The 15,666-nt window shown below is 42.4% G+C and overlaps 1 protein-coding gene across 1 annotated transcript in view; it reads left to right on the forward strand.

Annotated features, from left to right (window-relative positions):
• LOC111837189 (uncharacterized) overlaps nucleotides 1-8,857 on the forward strand; it is a 66,340-nt gene extending 57,483 nt beyond the window's left edge. Inside the window, exons 28-38 of the mRNA XM_072711280.1 lie at nucleotides 490-648; nucleotides 1,991-2,102; nucleotides 2,382-2,446; nucleotides 2,663-2,877; nucleotides 3,501-3,727; nucleotides 4,080-4,205; nucleotides 5,763-5,907; nucleotides 6,267-6,302; nucleotides 7,133-7,168; nucleotides 8,004-8,039; nucleotides 8,610-8,857. Of these exons, the coding sequence (XP_072567381.1) occupies nucleotides 490-648; nucleotides 1,991-2,102; nucleotides 2,382-2,446; nucleotides 2,663-2,877; nucleotides 3,501-3,727; nucleotides 4,080-4,205; nucleotides 5,763-5,907; nucleotides 6,267-6,302; nucleotides 7,133-7,168; nucleotides 8,004-8,039; nucleotides 8,610-8,857 (1,405 nt within the window). The remainder of the gene's footprint in view (nucleotides 1-489; nucleotides 649-1,990; nucleotides 2,103-2,381; nucleotides 2,447-2,662; nucleotides 2,878-3,500; nucleotides 3,728-4,079; nucleotides 4,206-5,762; nucleotides 5,908-6,266; nucleotides 6,303-7,132; nucleotides 7,169-8,003; nucleotides 8,040-8,609) is intronic.
• Nucleotides 8,858-15,666: the final 6,809 nt, after the last annotated feature.

Consider the following 15,666-nt stretch of genomic DNA (forward strand, 5'->3'; position numbering starts at 1 on the left):
GTAAGAGAAGGGAGACCTGAGGGAGACGTCGATGTCTGTTCCCAGCCAAGGTGGGAGGAGAGAAAATGGAACAAAAAGAGCAGAGGGCAGGATAAAATGGAGCGGCCGGTGTCTGAGGGTCACAGGTGTATCATCATGACGATGGTTTAGTTTGGAAATAAAATGCTCATTTACAGTCAGTTCAGGAATGTCAGACTAATTGGTGAGCTACAGTAAGTAGTGTTTGATGACTGTGTTAGAGATTCATCTTTTCATATGAGCAGCCGCTAAACTCCTGAAGGCTGATCACTGCTTCTGGTCTCTCCCTTTAACACAGAATGAAATAACTTTTTTCAGTTAAATAGACATGTTGCAACACTTTTTTTTTCCAAAAAAATATTTATTTAGTTTTTACCATATGTCCTCTGCAGTGGACAACAAGTCTTGTTAAATCATATGGCATGTGAATTGGCCTCTCTAGAAAACAATATTTTTATTTCCTTTCTCCAGACTGTTAGGCTGTAGAGTCACAGAGACAGGCTGTTCTTCCCTGGCTTCAGCTCTGAGGTCAAAACCCTCACACCTGAGAGAGCTGGATTTGAGCGACAATCACCCAGGAGACTCAGGAGTGAACCTGGTTTCTGCTGTACTCAAGGATCCCAGACTAAGGTCAGTATTACTGGATATTGCACACTGTAAACTGGAGATACTGAGGTCAGTATTACTGGATATTGCACACTGTAAACTGGAGATACTGAGGTCAGTATTACTGGGTCAGTTCATGTTCTGGGGAAGGGCAGTGCTGATGAACACACCATGGAATCCAGCAGGAGATTCATATCTAAGCAGGAATATTCTGTGGACTTAACGTAATAAAGGGGTAGGGGTGTAACGTACCGCTTGCCCATGGTTCGGTATGTATCGCGGTTCGGTATTTTATCAAACTGTTCAGTGCGCCACCTGCTGTTGTATAATGACAATTACAGTCTAGCCCTTGAAAATACGACCCCAGTTTTTTACCTATATTGTTTTTGGGAAAAAAACTCTCTAATATTCGCACCAGTACATATAGGGAAATGATAGTAATACTGTGGTATTGTCCCAAATGTTTCAATGAACTACTGTGTATTGTGACACCTTTACCAGTTAAAAAACAGATTGCTACCAAGCTAAAAATACAGTTATTTGGAAATATAAAGAGTTTATTGTTTAATAAGAGTGAAGTGTTCTGTTTTTCTTAAATTTAAGTATACACAAACCTTATTGTTACCATGGCCCTAAAACCTCGATACACACCAAATGACATCATTAGACCCCTAGTCACAGGTAATGTCTTATTTTATTTTTTATATTTTAAAAAACATCTTAACATTTAATGGCAGTATCAGAATGTCAAAGACTGTAATTATCGTTATGACTGAAAATTGTTACAGTCACATGATCCTATTAATTTGTTGTCTCTGCTCCATTTGTGACCTTCATTTTTCTTTTATTAATTTGTTTATTTGTTTATTTTTGTAAGGTGAGGAAACATACAATGCCCCAGGTGAAGTCTTGCCATTAGTAACCAATTAGTTAACTGATAACTAATAAAGTTCCTGAATGGAATACATGAATTGTCATGATTAATTAATGATGAACAAGCGTGGATTAGTACATAATTAACACTTAATTACTGGTCAATTAATGCATAAGCTAGCATGTACTATTGCATTATCCATGTCCCTTCAAGTAAAGTGTCTTGCAAGTTTCCTTATAACAGATATCTATCCCTCCAGAGACACTAGAGACTTCTGAGACAGCTTTTTCCAGTGGGGCACCAATAACTGAATCCTTACTCGTTGAGTTTTCCTGCAGTGAGACTTATAGTGCATTATAGAGCATTATAGTGTTTCAAATGGCTTTTCAACCTGCTCTTGAGTTACACAGAGAGGCCTTTGAGAAGTGAAATGTGTGGGACGTATTTGAACATATGGTTAAGCGTGTATTAATGATGAATCGTTATACGCAGCAGTAATATGCAGGACACAACAAAATTCATGGAGAGTGAGAAGCCTTCATCTCTGCAACATTGTAGAGCCTCCACATCTATCACTGTTGCCTGTAATTGGATTCTGGAGCTGGTGAGTTGTTTGATTTGACTGAAGTGGTGAAACAAGTATCGAACAATCAAGGTCAAATGTATTGACTAAACTAAAATATTTAAATTTAAACATGCATAATATGACGCTATTGCACTGAAGCTGGATACTGTGATTATTTCAGAATCACTGTGCAAATGGGATTAAATCAAGGTGACACTAGATCTAGATCGATAACATAAGTCCCCAGTTATGACGATGACAGCACCATCAATTTTAATTAGTCTTTACTCATGAGTGATGATTAGATTTTTTTTTCAGGTATCGGGAAACAAGCACTTATTTATACCAGATGTGGTGGAAACAAGTAACATGAGAGAATACAGGTAATTCTACTGTGTCATATGTAACTGAATTTCCACATGACTGTGTGAAGCCTGTAAGTGGATAATGAAGATATCCATCCATCAACTGTCTCATCCAGTGACTTTTAATCATTTCAAATATAAATCACACTCTCCAGTGCAGAGGACACACTCAGTATGATACCATCTTGGGTTCACTGGCTGAGTCTCTTCCCCATCCTTGGTTCTGTGATACAGGTTCCAGATGAAACATCCTGGAAGGTTCTTCTGCTGCGTCACAGGCTTGGTGTTTGTGATGAAGTCCAGCGGGGAGGTGACCTACAGCTTCTGCTCCTGGGAAAAAGCCCCCAAGACCCCCGGCAGCTGGAGACTGGCGGGGCCCCATATTACCATCGAGTGTCCCCAAGGGATCCTGAAGGAGCTGCACCTCCCTCACTGTGAGATGTCTGCAGGTAAATTTTACAGGCTAATGTGAAGGTTCAGATGCTTCTTACCACACTTGGCAGGATGGTTTACAAATCCTGTGTTACAGTAAGATTGCAACTTGCTTTATTTAAAAAGGCAGTTCACCCCAAAACCTAATAAAGATACTGTATGTTTTGAAACGGATTTAGTGCCACTTATCCATATAGGTTGTCCTGCTGGGAGGTACATAGTTTTGGAGATACTGGCTGTAGAAATGTCAGCCGACTGAAGCGGTCAAATAAAATGGGACTGAATGGCATTCTTCTGTGGTGTTTAATGCGGAAAAAAATGCATTTGAAAATTAAATAGTAATGTCTCTTACCAGAAACCTGGTTACTCAAGATAATCTAAAGACTTTGTAGTGAGCAGTTTAATGTAGGAACTATTTTCTAATACTAAACACCATACACCAATCGCACAGTGTCATACCTGGGGTGTGGCTTGTGCTAACTGCATGTCCCGTAATGGAGGAATGAAAGCAAAGCAAAATGAAAGTGAATCTTCCAGCTTCTCAAATATCACATATTGATAATGTATTGAGGGGAGACTTAGGAATCAAACTGAAGGCTTCTTCCTTTTTCCCATAAGAATCAATCAATTTTGCTTCCAGATGATAACCTGGCTGTAGCACATGTAACCAAAGACAACATGGAGATTCTGCAGCCACAGAAGGTGACAGACACTCATGTGATCATCAGCATCACCGACCTCTCTATTTTTGTTCTCATAAAGAGGAAAATACTCCCCAAGGTCAAAGGGCAAGTGCTACTGCTACAGCGACCTGGAGATAAAATCTTGAATGTGTTCTTGTTGCCCGCAAATGTGCCTCCTGACCAGGTGAGCATTTCCATGCCTGATTATTTCACCGGTGCTGAGCCACACACACCGTCTCCCACCCAGTTGCACCCTCTGACCAGCACAGACACTCCGATAATTTTTGAAAACTCAAAAATGAATACTAATCTGTGTTGTGTTACAACACATTATGTAATGTTTCCGCATTATGGGATGGAAACTTGCTACATTTTGTTATTACATAATGAGATGTGAATGCATAATACATTGTTATAAGGTCTTTGGTTTTTTGTATAACTAAGGTTTGCTCTGTCATTATCCACATGGTGGGTGATGAAGATGGATAAGCCAGTGGACAGGTTACAATTCTCATTGTCAATGTTACTCAATGCAGGTGCACCAGCAGGAGCAACAGAAACAAAACATTCTCATTCATACCAGCTCTAAGTGCAAGTTCAAACATAAAGGGCTGTACAGGATGTCCAGTGACCACGAGGCAATAAGTTGGATCCAGCCAAAGGTGATGACTGAAACCACAACCAAAGAACACATATTAATATATCCAATGTCCAACTGACATACAGTATCACTCTAAAGTTTGAGTGCACCAGCTTGAAACCATAATTATCTGTGCTTTAAACTGTATACCACTGTCTAGTAAGAGGGGTGGAGGTCTGTTTTATGGCCAAATGTGTCAAAATTGGGTCCAACTACCATGCACTTGTAAGACACAGAGGGGTGAGTGCATGAGTTCTGCATTTGCAGTTACCGCTGTCAGATAAGAGGATGTCAGTGTCGTGGCCTGGGGTTGCTTTGCTGGTGACAGAGATGATGATCTTTATTAAATCCTTGGTTATCTCAACCAGCATGACTATCACAGCCTATTTCAGAGTAGAGCCTGACCAGTATGTACATTTTATTTCAGATACTGATCAACAATTTAAGGAGCTAAAAATCCCAATAAATAATGATCAATATAATTTTACATGGTGAAAAATTAAAGACAAATAGTTAAAGTGCTTTACTGCTTGGCATGATTTCCCAAACTCAAGAAGCAGCAGAAATATATATCTTATATAAATATAAATCTGTATAACAACCTTAAATCAAGTGAATAACACAAATAAAACAAGTGAATAACTCTCACAATACTGAACTAGTGAGCAATAGCAAGTTGAAAGTACTACTAAGGATCTACTAAACAAAAACACCTTATGAAGTAACTGTACTCACACACAAAAACCTGCTTTCAGTCCCAACATTTTTGTGTGATATAATACAAAATTCCGATTCCCATTCAATAAATCTTTTGCCAAACATACCAGTAGTCTCAGGCTTAGACTGGTATGTTATATGCGGTTTCTCTGCATATTCCCCTGTAGGAGAGCTCATTTTCTTAACATAAATGTTTAAAAAGACAAACAGTGCTTTGTTGCTGGGTTTATTTGTTTTTTTCCACTCAACACTGATTAATTCATGGAACCTTAATATCAGCCAGTTTTATTGGCCAGTTGATGTACTGGTCTAGCCATATTTCAGAATATCGGTGTTAGGATTACAGCTGAGTGGGCAGTCCTTCATTTTCAAACAAGATAACAACCTAAAATAGACCTCAAAACTGTTCAATAACTATCTGGGAAAGAGAGAACACCAGTAAACCTTACACTAAAGACTGGGCCTTCCCAGTCTGCAGGCCTCTGTCCCATTAATCCTGTATGGGGTGAAATAGACAGAAGAGTCAAAGCAAAGCAACCAGCAAGCGCCCCGAGTCTCTAGGAATGGCTCCAGAAGGGCTAGGAAGACCTCAGGTGATCTCCTGATAAAATCATGATAAAAACCTTGTTTCCCGCAAGTGTACTCAAACTTTTGATTGGTTCACCCTGCATGTTGTAGAAGTTATTTCACATACAAAAGTACAAAATACACTGTGAATTAAATGTAGCAGTTAATGCCCCCAGGGTGGCTTATACCTCTAGGGTTGGGGGTGTGAATCCCACCTCGGCTCTTTGTGAGGAACAGTTCCCACTTTTAAACAGGGTTCAGAACATCACCAGCAATTTCCCCTCTTCACCTCTAGAACGAAGAGTTTGAATACAGTTTTGACCAAACAATCTACCCAACTTTTGAAGTATTTTTGGAACGTGACGAGGGGATGGTGGAGCTGAGTATCTTGGAAGACAGGAGCGGTAAAGACGTGTGGCGGCGCATCGTCATTCTCAAAGGTGATAACATGCAATTTCTGTATGGAAATAAACAGAAGGGGCTGTGTGAGACCATCAGGACAAGCAAACATGATTAACCACTGGGCAGAGATTCCAGTATGGGCAGTGTGCACCCCTGATTCTACAGTAACTGCTTAACGCTTTAGGTGGATCTAACTTATCAGAGAAAATGCTTCCTGTTTCACTGAACTGTGAAAGGCAGGGTTCTGCTATTTGCTTAATGTCATTTCGAAACAGCAAAGGCCTCATTTAACAGGAATTCATATAAACATCTGGAATAATACCTGACACCATTTCAGGGTAACTAACCAAAAAGCCCTCAAAGAAATCATTAACCAAGATGGTGTCTCTTCCTTCAGGTGCTGTTCCTCCATCACCATCTACGACTGATCCAGGTAGGTAGGATTTATTACCATGAACACTGGGACAAAGAACCCAAACTGGGTTATTGTTTGGACTCACATAGATGTTGCTGATTGGCAGTGTTGGGCAAGCTACTTGTAAAGTGTAGTGAGCTAAGCTATCAGTTACTCAACAATAAATTAAGCTTCACTACACAAAAGCTACCACCCATAGAAATATAGCAAGCTAAATTACACAAATATGGCAAAAGTAGCTTAATTACTACATCAGAAGCTACTTCACGTTGTACCAACCTAATGCCAGATCAGTGCAAAATGACAGTCAAATACACTGGTTTATTAAAGACATTTATTAAAGAACAACCCATGATTTAACACAGTGTAGACACTGTGTTATGTGAAGCATCGAAACATAAATAAAAGCTTACTTCTGGGAATAAAACAAAAAAAAAAGTTATTGGCCTACTACTAGGTAAACCAGTACTCTAGTAAACAAACTATTTAGTACCAAATGAAAGCTACTGTGTAGTGTTCGATGGGCAAGACATGGCTATAGGTTTAAATCAATTAAAAATTTCTAGGGAAAAGAAAAACCATATTAACAGCCATCTTATTTCCTCAGGGCCTCCCTTAACGAGAAATCTTCTTCAGACCCCAATTAAACAAGTCGATTGAAGTTACAATGAACTTTGTGTTTAAGAAGAGTGTTAAATTGTGTTTACGGACGACATGCAACACCATGATTAATAAGCATGGCTCAGAGAGTGATCACTGGGACAATAGCAAATGAACTGGTCCAAACTGAAATGAGAATCAAACTAACCAAAGAAAATCCTTAACCAAGATGGTGTCTCTTCCTTCAGGTGCCGTTCCTCCATCACCATCTACGACTGATACAGGTAGGCAGGATTTATTACCATGAACACTGGGACAAAGAACCCAAACTGAGTTATTGTTTGGACTCGCACAGATGTTGCTGATTGGCAGCATCTCTAATACAGGCATTGGTGTCACTTCCTGCTTTGGTAGCATTTCGAGGTTCTCCTGCTCAGCCCGTTATACCTTTTCTGATGTCATAACGACATTCACACTGCATCCAAATACAGTTTTAACCCAAACAGCTCACAGTGTTCTAACGTCCAGCAGAGGCCTAGATTGCTGCAGAGATTGCTGGGATTGCTGCATTGTGAAGGGGTGGTGTGGACGCAGGTGCACTTGTGTTGTGCTGTGTGCCTGTTGAAGCAGTTGACTGGAATTATTTGGAAGTATATTTGAGTGTTTGTGTGCCAGTACGGTTATGTGGGTGGTTGTTGTAACATGTAAATATATGTTGCTTCTGAGCTTTGCTCGATCACCAGTCGGGGTCAGGAGGACATTTTCCACTTTTATGCTATTTCTATATCAAATAAAAACAGAAGGGGCTGTGTGAGACCATCAGGTGAAGCAAACATGATTAACCACTGGGCAGAGATTCCAGTGTGGGCAGTGTGCACCCCTGATTCTAACTGCTTAATGTTTCATGCGGATCTAACTTATCAGAGAAAATGCTTCACTGTTCACTGCACTGTGAAAGGCAGGGTTCTGCTATTTGCTTAATGTCATTTAGAAACAGCAAAGGCCTCATTTAACAGGAATTCACACAAACATCTGGAATAATACCTGACACCATTTCAGGGTAACTAACCAAAAAGCCCTCAAAGAAATCATTAACCAAGATGGTGTCTCTTCCTTCAGGTGCCGTTCCTCCATCACCATCTACGACTGATACAGGTAGGCAGGATTTATTACCATGAACACAGGGACAAAGAACCCAAACTGAGTTATTGTTTGGACTCGCACAGATGTTGCTGATTGGCAGCATCTCTAATACAGGCATTGGTGTCACTTCCTGCTTTGGTAGCATTTCGAGGTTCTCCTGCTCAACCCGTTATACCTTTTCTGATGTCATAACGACATTCACACTGCATCCAAATACAGTTTCATGAGGTCAAAAGATGGATTTAATCATCCCATAACCTTACTGAACGTACAGAAAATGCTTTACCTAAGTTAACAGTTTTAACCCAAACAGATGATAATAGGAACTGTGTCCGGGTTCCTTTCTCACTTTTGAAATGTTTAGTTTCTTTCTCAAAACGCGTACTGTCAATGCTAATTATATGATAATTGTATCATATTTACAATTTGTTCCTGTTTTGAAATTCAGTGATAGCTCCAAACTGCAACTCACCCCAGTCCTTCATCTTGGCATGTTAACAAACTGATTGCTTTTAAATGAATATTGGCTTTGTTGTATCAACTGTTTATTTCAGCTCATTCTCTAATGGTCTCATCATTCAGGTGTGGCGTTTGTAGCCCAACACAGGGACGCCATCATCCAGAGAGTGTCACTGATTGACCCCATACTGGACGACCTCCATAAGCACATTGAAGGGGAAAAGTACAGTTACATACGTGCTGCCAGTACCAGCCAGGAGAAGATGAGGAGGCTGTATGAGGTGTTAAACACTGATCGGCTGAAAGAGCTTTTTTTTGACTCCCTGAAGAAGAACGAACCCTCCCTTGTCTTAAAATTGCTTGGCTTATAATTGGACCAGTATGCAAAACCCTGTTCACTGCTTCAAACCTTCCAGCTGATACTCCCTGTTCTTAACTCTTTTTGAGCCAGTTTGTACCACAACCTTTTAAAAAAAAAAGCTGTCAGTTCACACTAGGGATGGTAAGATTGACCGATTCGCGTTGGTGCACTGGTATAAAATTCATAATGGGACTGAAGACAAGGAAGGAGAGGAACCAAACACTCCCAAGTATGGAGAACAATACACCTCTGGGGGTCAAAGGTCTCCTGCCTGCCCCCCTCCCACCGGGCATACTAACATTACTGAAAACAGAAAACAGTGGACATGCTTGCTAAAATGTAGGTATAAGCTGTGATTAAGAATGAAGGTAAAGTCCATCAATGAGTCTGTTACCCACGTTGGCTGGCTGGCATGTGTGTGTCTGTAAAAGACTAAAAGAATCCTATTGTAAAGTTGTTAAAGGAAATGTGTAATTTTGTTAATGAGTGTTTCATTGTAATTTGTAACATGAAATATACTTTTTACCTTGTTTTTGTGCAAAGAGGTTGTCTTTAAGTTAATCTAAGAAAAGAGGAAGGTCATAAGAAAATCTAAATGTTACCTACAGTGGGGCTGGTGTTCTGGAAAACAGATGACTGTGAAAATTTCCTGAAAGGGTGTGAAAGATGAGAGAGGGCCAGAGGAACTCATTAAACTTGGTTTGATGTTGATTGGTTTAAGAATTAAAAAGTTATTACAATTTATCCAACTGCAATATTGATACACGGTCATAGGACACATACTGTACAAGTGGTGTTTCGTTGATTGGCATTGCACTTTCAAGACGGTCCCTAAATATTCCGGCAGTTTTGTGTGAGCAGAAGGATATTCCCATCTTGCTTTGTATTCTTATTTCATATTGCTGGAGACTGTGGAGCTAACTTAAAGTGTGAAATATTTCCCTCGTTTAACTTCACATGTGGAGCCTAATCTGAAAAGAATTGCCGTCATGATCCCGAAGATATTGCAGTTTAGATGTCGGTAAATGTGGCAAATATCGAACATAAAACCAACTTCACCGCAGTGAAGGTTAAAGCATGTGAGCAGTGACTTTTTCTCCCCACTTTTGGATGAGGAAACAATTTCTGTTTGCTTAGAAAGGCTAGCCGTATGAACTTGAAACTATTTTGCAGCGAATAACATTTGTCTCTTCCTTATAAACCCATGCAGTATTTGCTATGTACAGGTAGCCTAATGATTTATGTGTTGTAAATGACTAGATATTTAAAGATTCAGCACCATTAGTTCCAAAGGAAGCTTCCTTAATGCCAAGAATGCCTCTGTGGCCAGGAAAGGTAATGAGTATATTTAAAAAGGACTTTAATGCAATGTAAACCTTCCTGATTTCACGGCACACTGTAGCTTTTCTTAAATGTTCAGCATCCCCCACACTGTACAGAAATGAACCACTGGCATAGTAACGCAAAGTGATACACATTAGTGATGCGCGGGTCGTCTTGTAACCCGCGGGTCGGGTTGCGGCGGGTAAAGAAATTGTCACTTTATTTGCGGGGCGGGTTGGGGCGGGTCATTAAAAACAAAATTAAATAAAAAATCCATGTATGTTGCGTGCAATTCCCTATAGCCTATATTAAATATTTGGGAATATCTATTTCCATATTTTATTAAGTTCTTTGATAAGGTTACGTCACGTGACAAGTCACGAAAGCGCCAAGCAGCTACCGCTGTCAGTCACAACAAAAACAAAGAAATAAAAGTGAAGATGGAAGACGAGGTGCGGGAGAAATTGAGGTCGGGAATTTACATCATTAAAAGGAAAAAAAGGTCAAGCTGCTAAATCTAATGTTTGGGACCGGTTCTCAGAAATAGTTGCAGCAGGAGACAACAGCAGTATTGATTGATTGATTGATTGATGAAACCCTTTATTGCTGTTGCAATACACCTTGTCACTAGTCACAAGTACCAGCGAAATATTGGCTATCAACCCGACCATACATATACAACACACGTAGGGGGTAGACAGGTCAGGAAGACAGGGGACTGTAGGAAAACTCAGAGAAACAAGATTACGCGAGGAGAGTGGAGGTGATGAAAAAAAAACAGCCCCCAGACTGTACTCCAGTAGGGAGTACAATATAGGAACAGAGAAAAAAAACACCTCAGCAATAAGCACATAGTCACCACAGCTCACAACACCAAAGTCGAGACGTGCAACAGGGGTGGGGAATGGGGAGGTGGAGGTAGTCCAGCATAGACAAACAGCCATCCGTTCCTGCAGCCAGACGGCGCTGTACAAGGACCCGCCCGTTCATGCTGGGGGTATGAAGCGGCGAAGGCGTGGGATGGGGGTAGGGTGTCCTTGTGGTTGGGGGAGAGGAATGCAAGAGAGTCTCGCTGCCTTGTTCTTCAGGGGGGAGTTGTTGAGCTCAGCAGAGGCCTTGGCCAAGGCCCGTGCTGATTAGGGGGGAGCCAAAAGAAGATAGAATAGGGTTGTTTGGGTTTTCGTGCGAGAAGCTGCAATTTCGCAGCTCCTCTAATGTCCACGCTGGTCCCCGTCGTCTAAAATCCTGCGCAAAGCCTTGAGCTCCTCCATGATGTTATCCATCGGCTATGTGAAGTGCAATTCGTGTGAAAAAAATATACAAACACGAGAGCCACAAAACAGGCACTTCCAGCATGTCAAGACATATTTGTGGGGGGTCTAAGAAAAAGGCACGTCTCAAAATATAACCGCTTTCCTCAAAAGTAAAGTACTAACACATGTCAATTCCGAGGTCACAGACGCTTGTGTTGAATTGTGCTGTCGAGATCTGCGGCCCTTCGACATAGTATCTGGAGATGGATTCCAGACTGTAGCCCAGTGTCTAATTAACATTGGTTCACGTTACGGACGTGTGGATGCCAGCAGTGTACTCCCTCACAGCAAACTGTTTGCGACAGAGCCAAATCAACCGCAAAAGAAAAAAAAAGAAATCCTCTCTTATAATGTTAATGTTAAAAGTAAAGTTGTTTGGCATTTACCGCTAGGGGGTGCTCATGTGCCTTAAAGAGAATGGGTGTGTTCTTCTTCTATGGTAGAGAGGAACGCCTGAGTTTTCTAGTATAGAGCATGTGCTTTCTGGCTCTGCGCAGCCCGTTTGATTTTGCTAGGATTAATTATAGATAAACGAGTTTCTCGGATTTCCTTGTTTCATTTGTGGTTTATTTATTCATAAGTTACCACATATTTTTGGCGACGAGGTAAACTGGACGCGTGTTTTCCCGTTTTGTTTTCTTGCTAGCGGTAGCTAGGCGTCGGGGTGCTACGCTTGTTTTTTTTTCTTCACGGGGCGGCCGCATGAGTGGCAGCAGTGTGGAGGAAAGCCGCGTGGAAGACAGAAGCAGAGCGTCAGTGACTGGGGAAGGGAGACTCACGGTAGCAGAACAGGCTGCACAAATGGCGACGTTCGGGACTGTCGGCGAATTCGTGGAGGGAGACGAAGATTGGACGGAGTATGAGGAAAGGTTGGGACACTTTTTCGATGCTAATGGCATTAGGGAAGAGGATGAGGCTAAAAAGCGCTCGATTCTCCTGAGTGTGTGCGGGGCAAAGACTTATAAACTGATAAGGAATTTGGCCACGCCGCGGAAACCGGGAGAAGTTCCATATAAAGAACTAGTTCAGCTCGTCAGCAATCACCACAATCCGAAACCGTCAATCATAGTTCAGCGTTTCAAGTTTCACAGCCGGTTCAGGAAATCAGGTCAGTCTGTGGCAAACTTTGTAGCAGAGCTTCGGCAGCTATCAGAGCATTGTGATTTCGGGGCAGTGCTAGACGACATGCTCCGAGACAGGCTGGTATGCGGCATAAATGACGACGCCATTCAGCGCCGCTTGCTGGGGGAAACCCCTCCTCTGACTTTTAAGAAAGCGTTTGAGATTTCTCAAGGAATGGAGACGGCGGCTAGCAACGCCAAGGACATTCAGAAAGGCCACTGGAGCTCACACACTGTACCGGTACACCAGTTAAAGAAGGACATTGCAAAGTCTTCAAGACGAGTGGAATGTTTTAGGTGTGGAGGTGCACACTATGCAAATGTCTGCAAATTCAAAGACTCGATCTGTCATGGCTGCAATAAAAGAGGACACTTGGTAAAAAAGTGTAACAGTACTAGAAATAAGGCTAAGATAGAGAGAGGAAAAGCTCAGCAGGCTCCCGCAGACACCCACCATGTAGCGGAAGCCAGTGAAGAGGCGATGTGTGCATTCAACATGTTTGGGGTGGAAATGGATGAGGATCCGCCCATGCCCTATTACACTACAGTTGCAGTTAACGGAAGGAACATTAAATTTGAAATTGACTCAGGGGCCACAGCATCAGTCATCAGTGAGGACACCTACAAGAAGACATGGGGGTCAAAGCAGCCTCCCCTTTGTCCGTCAAAGCTCAAGTGAAGGACATACACAGGTCAGCCCATACCCCATTTGGGAGTGTTGCAGGTGGTCATTGCAGCAGGAAGTCAGAGTGCCGAGGGTAGACTAGTGGTAGTTAAGAGTACAGGGCCCAGTCTGTTAGGCCGTGACTGGCTTCAGAAAATTAAGCTAAAGTGGCACGAAATTAAGTACGTTCACACAACCGAGGACATTCTGCAGCGATTCAGAGAGGTGTTCAGAGATGAACTGGGTACTCTGAAAGGAGTGTCTGTGAAACTCCATGTTGACCCAAATGCTACACCCCGTTTCTATAAGCCTAGAACGGTTCCATATGCAATTAAAGGAAAAGTGGAAGAGGAGTTGGAGCGATTACAGGCGTTAGGGATAATTGAGCCTGTCCTGTTTTCGAGGTGGGCAGCTCCCATTGTTCCTGTCATGAAACCGGACAAAACAGTACGGATATGTGGGGACTATAAGCTTACCGTGAATCAGGTTGCCAAGCTGGAGGAGTACCTGTTGCCACGGGTGGATGATCTGTTTGCGACTTTGGCAGGGGGTAAGATGTTCACGAAGCTGGACATGAGCCATGCTTACCAACAACTATTACTGGATGAGAAGTCGAAGGAATATGTAACAATAAACACACATAAAGGGTTGTTCAAATACAACAGACTGGTCTTTGGCGTGGCCTCCAGCCCGGCCATTTTCCAAAGGACAATGGACACATTGTTACAAGGGATTCCACAGGTAGCAGCATATTTAGATGATATTTTGATTACAGGGACTACCGAGGTTGAGCATCTAAGTAACTTGGAGCAGGTACTGAAAAGAATCGCTAAGGCAGGGTTGAGACTGAAGCGTGATAAGTGTGTGTTTATGGCACCAAGCGTGACTTATCTGGGACATAAGATCTCTGCTGAGGGGCTTTGCCCAGTAGAGGAGAAAGTGAGAGCCATTAAGGAGGCTCCAAGCCCTAAGAACATCACTGAGCTTAGATCTTTTCTGGGCATGGTAAATTATTACGGCAAATTTCTTCAAGATCTCTCAACGGTCCTGAAGCCACTGTATACACTGTTGCAACATGACACCAAGTGGCAGTGGTATGAAGAGCAGGAGAAAGCTTTCAAAGAAGTAAAAGAGCTACTTCAATCAGCAAAGTTGCTGGTACATTACGATCCAAACAAAGAGATTACACTCTCTTGTGATGCCTCACCCTATGGCCTAGGCGCAGTCCTATCACATGTCATGAAGGATGGGTCAGAGAAGCCTATTGGTTTTGCTTCACGTACACTAACGGCAGCAGAAAAGGGGTATTCGCAGCTAGACAAAGAGGGTCTTGCCATTGTGTTTGCTGTAAAGCGGTTTCATCAGTATATGGACGTGTTTTCAAGATTCATACAGACCATAAGCCACTGATGAGCCTGTTCGGTGAGACACGCTGCATTCCTCCGTTAGCTTCGGCCCGTATCCAGCGATGGGCATTGACATTGTCAGCTTATCAGTATACTATAGAGTACAGAGCAGGAAAAGACAATGGTAATGCTGATGCATTTAGTCGCCTGCCGTTGCCGGAGACGTCTGCCTTTACACATGTGCCACCAGAGACTGTGTTTTCGCTAGAGAAGTTGTCCGAGACACCGGTCAAGGCATCTCAGGTCAGGTTGTGGACAGAGAGAGATCTGGTGCTATCTAAGGTAAAGACTTTCTTGTTACAAGGATGGCCTAAAATCGTTCAAAGCGAGGTACTGAGACCTTATATGAAACGTAAGACAGAGCTGAGCCTACAGGATGGTTGCATTTTCTGGGGTACGCGAGTCGTAGTACCGCCACAAGGCCGTGCACAAGTTCTAGAGGAAATACATGAGACACGTCCTGGAGTGTCAAGGATGAAAAGTCTAGCAAGGTCCTACGTATGGTGGCCGAAAATGGATTTGGACCTGGAAAACAAGGTGAAGTTCTGTTCACAGTGTCAGTCCAATCAGAAAATGTCACCACCAGCTCCATTGCACCCGTGGGAGTGGCCAGACCACCCCTGGTCTAGATTGCATTTGGACTTTGCTGGGTCGTTTATGGGACAGATGTTTCTTGTCATGGTTGATGCCCGCTCTAAGTGGATAGAATGTCACATCATGAGCAATATAACAGCTCCCTCAACGATAGACAAACTCAGACAGGTGTTTGCAGTTCATGGTTTACCTGACTCCTTGGTTACGGATAATGGTCCAACATTCACCAGTGAGCTGTTTAGCGAGTTCATGGATCAGAATGGCATCCGCCACATTCGTACAGCTCCTTTCCATCCCGCTTCAAATGGATTGCCGGAACGAGCTGTCCAGACAGTGAAGGAGGTTCTGAAGCGCATGACAGGGGACTCACTGAGCGCTAGGCTTTCAAGGTTCTTGTT

Source organism: Paramormyrops kingsleyae, chromosome 4, assembly GCF_048594095.1.
Source record: "Paramormyrops kingsleyae isolate MSU_618 chromosome 4, PKINGS_0.4, whole genome shotgun sequence".
Taxonomy (NCBI): domain Eukaryota; kingdom Metazoa; phylum Chordata; class Actinopteri; order Osteoglossiformes; family Mormyridae; genus Paramormyrops; species Paramormyrops kingsleyae.